At 45.4% G+C, this 6,019-nt stretch overlaps 1 protein-coding gene across 2 annotated transcripts; it reads left to right on the top strand.

Annotated features, from left to right (window-relative positions):
* Window positions 1-325: 325 nt before the first annotated feature.
* On the top strand, window positions 326-3,411 carry senp8 (SUMO peptidase family member, NEDD8 specific). 2 transcript variants are annotated; one of them, XM_030048597.1, is made up of 3 exons: window positions 326-459; window positions 1,416-2,123; window positions 2,177-3,411. In XM_030048597.1, exon 2 carries the CDS (start codon window positions 1,443-1,445, stop codon window positions 2,082-2,084), a length of 642 nt encoding a protein of 213 aa, XP_029904457.1. In that variant the 5' UTR covers window positions 326-459; window positions 1,416-1,442; the 3' UTR covers window positions 2,085-2,123; window positions 2,177-3,411. The 2 variants fall into 2 exon arrangements, with proteins under 2 accessions (XP_029904457.1, XP_029904456.1); XM_030048596.1 differs by having other exon boundaries at window positions 1,416-3,411.
* Window positions 3,412-6,019: the final 2,608 nt, after the last annotated feature.

The raw sequence follows: 6,019 nt of genomic DNA, 5'->3' as shown, positions 1-6,019 counted from the left end.
TTTTATTTATTTTAATTATGTTTTTGCACTACTTTATGTCTTATATATTATTTATACAATGTACAGACTATCAAACTTATAAAACATTGATAAAAATTAATAAAACTGTCTGTACAGTGCACTGTTTACAGAGGAATAACTGCTGTGATGTATTCTTGTTCTCTAATAATTTTATATTTATTTATATTTGAATGTGTTTTCAATAAAGATTTAAAAAAAAAAAAAAAAAAAAAAAAAAAAAAAAAAGTTCTACCGAGGGTGTGCTGTGATTGGTGGGTTGCAACAGAACCAGCGAATCACAGCCGAGCTCGGTACCGCCCACCAAGTCGTGCACGACTGTCGCAAAATGTTTACGGTGCCGAATCGCTTTACGTTTGGCACTGCAATGAGGGACAAGGTTGCATGTTTCCTGGATGTTGTTGTTGTTGTTGTTTTTGTTGTGTGATCTTCTTCTGTCAGGTACGTGACTTTGACTCGAGCGCGTGGGTTTTAGCGTAACGGGAGCGTGTTCGGGGCGGGCGGGCGGAGGCTGCGGGCCGGTCGGGGGGGTCCGCGGGGCTCGGCGGCTCGGAGCGGGGAGCTCAGGCCGGGGAGGAGGCGCTCTGCTGCGGCGTGTCGTCCTGCAGGCAGCCGCTGGCCAGCCGCGGTCCGGGAAATGTCAGTTTTACCCCAGAAATTTAACCCTCCAGACAATGAATATGATAACAGTTGTTACCCAAAGCTAAATATTACAAACAAAATCTCTCCCACTCGCCTTCTCTTACTCATCAAAGTTCTTGTGGGAATCAGGTTTTTCCCAAATATCACAATACCTATGAGTGGATGCTGCACTACTGCAGGTGTGATTATGTTTGGTTTGGGCCCTAAAGCAGAGGGAAGGTTTTTAAGACGACTCAAACAAATGTGTGTGTGTGAAATGGTGATGTTCCTTCTGTGTGTTTCATATAGCTAAAACACTGATGTGTACAAAATGTGTGCAGGGCATTGAAAATATACCATCATGTCAGTTTTATGTTTACCCACTCATGAAATATGAAGCAAAACGAGGTGAATAATGGATTAAGATGTTCAACGTTGAATGGGGTCCAACTGACCAGACAAGATCATGAGGGGGTTAATGTGAAAAGGCAGATCCCAGTGACATTCCTCGGCGAAATTCACATTCAAAAGTGTTTTATTGGCGTGACAAACAGGCATTCGTTTTGCTAAAGCAGACAGCACAGATAGGACAAGAAATCAGAACATATTCATATACACAATCACAACATGTGCAGGCGTTAAAAAAAAAAGAAAAAAAACAACAACTAACGATTACAGTGTGTGTAGTTGCAATGTTTGTGATGTAATGACAAAATTGCGAACATGCAGGACAAGAAATCAGGATAGATATCAAATATCTATCCCATTTGTTTCAGCCTGACGCTCTGTGACTGACGTGGAGGATGGACCCCGTGGTACTGAGCTACCAGGACAGCCTCCTGCGACGCTCCGATGTGGCCTTACTGGAGGGACCTCACTGGCTCAACGACCAAGTCATCGGCTTCGCCTTCGAGTACTTTGCCGCCGAGCGCTTCAAAGTCCTGGCCGAGAAAACCGCCATCTTCATCAGCCCCGAGGTCACCCAGTTCATCAAGTGTGCTTCCTGCCCGGAGGAGCTGGCCCTGTTCCTGGAGCCGCTGGATGTGGCCTCCCGCCGCTGGGTCTTCCTGGCCGTCAACGACAACTCCAACCAGACGGCCGGAGGCTCCCACTGGAGCCTGCTGGTCTACCACCGCGACTCCACCCACTTCGCCCACTATGACTCTCAGAACGGCAGCAACTCGCTGCACGCGCGGCGCATCGCCACCAAGTTGGAGCCCTTCCTGGGTGCCGGGAGGAAGGTGCTGTTTGTGGAGGAGCCGTGCCCGTCCCAGCAGAACAGCTATGACTGTGGCATGTACGTCATCTGCATCGCCGAGGCCTTGTGCGAGAAGGCCAGGGTGGAGGGCTCGCCGCGCCTTCCCGTGCAGACCATCACCCCGACCTACATCACCCAGAAGAGGGCTGACTGGTGCAGACTGATCCAGAGACTAGCCAAAGATTGACCTCTGCTGCTTTCCCTCCCTCTCTCTCTCTCTCTCTCTCTCTCTCTCTCCCTCCCTCTCTCTCTCTCTCTCTCTCTCTCTCTCTCTCTTTCTCTCTCTCTCTCTCTCTCTCTCTCTCCCTTAGCACTTAGCTTGTCTTCACTATATGCAGAACAGCTGTCAGGCCCCACATATCGACTGCTGGATCCTACGAATGCACTCCATACTCTAATGCAGTACATACAGTAACTATATATTAAAGTGTATATCCCTATGATAGCCCCTATCATAGAATAAAAATAATGATAAAGCAATGTTACAAATCTTTCAGGATCCACGGAACAACCGGTGTCATGTTTATCCCCTGTACATCCACAGCAAGATACAGTATGTAAACAATAACACCAGCATGCCTATAAGACGAATTTACTCCCATGTACATATTCAATAAGGATGGGGAATCTGTCATTTGGAAAAAAAAAAAAAAAGGAGGCAGGAGCTTTTCTTTGCCATATTTTATTTTATCGGTTTGAAGTGAATGTGGAAATGTTTACAGATTATTGCTCAGGGTCATTGTAAATGAACTAGAATTGACATGAAGAATGTGCATTTTTCTATTGAGTTTGGCTTTTGTTTTGGTCAGTATTTCAGTCATATTCATCTTATTTCTCCTCGGGAGCATCTTCATCGGCTACAGCAGCAAACTAACAAGCAGTGTTTAAGCAGGATGTGCACTCTGAGTTGGTGAAATGTAGAATGTACCCTACTTTCCTGTTGAAAGCATAATATCAAAGTTCATTTGCGTTGACTTCTTTAAAAAAAAATATTACATTTTGGTTGATTCATTCAACCATTCTTATTTGACGTTTGAAGTTTTGATCAAGCTGTGGTCATGAAATATGTTTGACAAAATTTTTCTCACTTTTTTTTTTCCCCAGCAAAATGAATTCTGGTATCTTGTGTTGAGTATACAATTACCTCATGAAGAAATGTATGGGTCGGTGTGTGTATATGCACATATTTGGTGTAAATGTTGCAGAACAAATTTGCTTAAATGTATTGTAAGAGTGACAAATGTATCAAATTGACTTACAGCCTTTGCTTTAGTTGTGAACCAACATGCAATAAGACAGACAATAATATAATATCCCCTGTTGAATTAACGCTTCACCTTTCGGGCGCAGGCCAGTTGCAGCCAGTTGCTTGGTAAGAACTTCCAATAACTCATGTGAGCATTGAAATGTGACATCTTGTACTAGTATGAGCAAAACGAACATCGTATTTATCCACAGGAATGCAGTGATTTGATGGATTGCAGATTATAATAAAGCTACGACATTGTCCAGAAGAAAGTCTCTTAAAATTCATTGCGTGCTCGTTGGAAGAAATCTGCAGAAGTTATATGCAAACATGAGGGTGTGTGTGTGTGTGTGTGTAAAGACCACGGCTCACACTGACGGCAACATCGTGAAAAAAAAAAATCCATTGGCGACATTTCCTCCGAGGGTCCCGCAAAACGCAGCTCACATTCTGCTTGAAAACTGTGGAGGCATCTGGGATGATTTAGAGCCGAGCCGTTCTTCCTTTACAGTCGTACCACTTGGAGGCTGAATGTGACCTTTGATGTATTTATAGGCAAGCTTTATCATATCACTTGGAACCGGGTTTATGCTTTCAACAGGGCTTGCCATATAGAAAAGTAATGATGACGATGTGCAGGCCTGCGGCGGGGTGACCATGACATTCCACAGGAACTGCATATCACTTCAGCAAGAGGAAATGTGAATAAACAAGTTATTGTTGTCCTGGCTAACATACTTGAACTATAGTGACCTGTGAAGCTAAAATCAGTTGTGGTCAAGTCTTTTTTTTTTTTTTCCCTGTGAGATTTTGCATTGTTTAGTTAATTGTTGAATGCCCGTGTTATAGTTTTTCCTCAAATTAGCCTATTTGTAAAAACAGTAGGGTGATGCAGTCGATGCTGCATTTGCAAAATCTCACCGTATTAATCCGGGCCCATTAAGTTAATTGAGCTCATGTAGTGAGGAGCGCTGACAGTTGTCGTGCCAGTGACACACTTGAAGCTGGCAGACAGAGAAAGTAGCCTCCCCGTCTGGCTCAAGGCCCCGCGCCGCTCTTAAATTTACACTGCTTGGACTGATTCCACCCTTCGTCCCGCTTCCTCTGGCATGCTGCGCTCATCTGCATCCCATGGTCATATTTCACCCGGAGTAACCAGTCAGACTAGCCTTCAAGGTTTACTATTGTGCTCATAAAATGCCACAGAGCTGGGGCACTCGCCACCTTGGCAGCACACTTCATTAGTGCATTAGTGAGATAGAGTTCCCAGGGAGAGGCGCGTTATTCGCCTTCAAATGACCAATTTGCCAAGTCTCCTCGTGGACTCCTGACTGTGAAACAAATGTGCCTTTCCGTCAATTGTCCTCTGAGGTCCTGGTGCCCGAAGCTCACCAAGGTTTTGTTTTGCAGTGTGAAGGAATATCAGACAGGGGTTATTGTTGTGTGTTGGATAACCGAAAGGGAGGTGGATACATTTAATCCTACATGATCTTGTACCCTGGCTTCAGCTCTTTTGATTAATGCTCTGCAGGTCTCTGTGGCACGAAGCAGCTTGGTAATGACTAATACCAAATTTCCCCTAAGCTTCTTAGAACTGCTGGTTTTGTTATTTCGCAGCTCCACGGTCAAACATGATCTCAGCGCTAATGTAAGAGTTAATTTTGGCAAGGAAATTAATATATATATATTCAGGCTGACAAAGTGTTTAAGTTTTGTTTGCTGTTGCCATATTTAAATTTCTGATTTGATGGTATGGCCTAATTCATTCAGTGTCACTCATTGTGAGTATATTTAATTTTGTTATATGCTCAGTTATACCCGTTTTATTGCTAAATGTTGTCCAGAGTAGTTACAACTTCCGGGTGAAGAGGTAGAGAGGTAGAGAGAAGGCGAGAGGGAGGAGAGCAGGAGAGACTGTGCCGTACTGCCGCCTGTTGCTTCATGTTGCTCACTAAAGTTATGAGAAGAGCTCAAGTGTTTGCTTGTTCATTCACACTCAACTTTCCACCCACGACGCTTACACTGGTGGCAGCGGTGTAGAGTTTTTGGGACTCTTTTCAACGGTGTGAGTAGCGTTGCTACCGTTGGCGTTCGGGAGCTAGCTACTAGCTACGTTAGCGGCTACTTTTAGCTTCGCCCTACAGTACAGTGCAGTGAGTTCGCTCGCCGCCGTTTCTTTGTTTTGCTAGCTTTCCAGTGTTGTTCAGCTGCGCATTTCGGTCGCCTCAGTCTGCCGGATTGCTACACGACGCCGTCATGTCTGACGAGGAGTCACCCCGGTCCAGTGGCAGCCACCTCAACGCCGCGCCAGCGCAAGCTTCACCCGCCGGATTCCAGGGACCGCAACGGGGCATTCCATTGCCTCCACCGTTCTGCAACGACGGTCGTGAGTCTTTCCAGTTGTGGGCTCGCCGTTATGAAGTGATTCAGGACGCCCGCTACAGGGATAGCACTGTGGACTTGGATGCGGTATTAGCCTCGGAGTTGCCCACGAGGTTGCCGCCTGAACTGTTTATAGTGTGGGATAATCTGCCCCTTGCAACGCGGCGCTCTTATGCTGAAACAAAGAAATGCCTGCAGGCTGCTTTTGGTCAAAAAGACGTTATTGCCTCTTTTCAGACGTTTCCCAATGCTCGCCATAGGCAACCAAATGAAGCCATGGAAGTTTATGCTGCGGACATATGCAGACTTGTGAAAGAAGCTTTTCCAGATTTTGAGCCCAATGCCTGTGAGTACATGAAAATGTCTCGGTTTCTTGCTGGTTTGGATCAGGAGCTCCAAATTAAGTGCCATGAGAGAGGAGTGAAAACTTTTAAAGAGGCTTTTGAAGTTGCCACCCAAGCCGAACGTGCACGCCAGGCAGCACGGTTGGTAAT

This window comes from Myripristis murdjan, chromosome 3, assembly GCF_902150065.1.
Source record: "Myripristis murdjan chromosome 3, fMyrMur1.1, whole genome shotgun sequence".
NCBI lineage: Eukaryota > Metazoa > Chordata > Actinopteri > Holocentriformes > Holocentridae > Myripristis > Myripristis murdjan.
This window is presented reverse-complemented; position numbering and strand designations above follow the sequence as displayed.

Bases quoted from the DNA above. Each gene is read 5' to 3' on its own strand.
- senp8 (XM_030048597.1), top strand. From the start codon at position 1,443: ATGGACCCCGTGGTACTGAGCTACCAGGACAGCCTCCTGCGACGCTCC.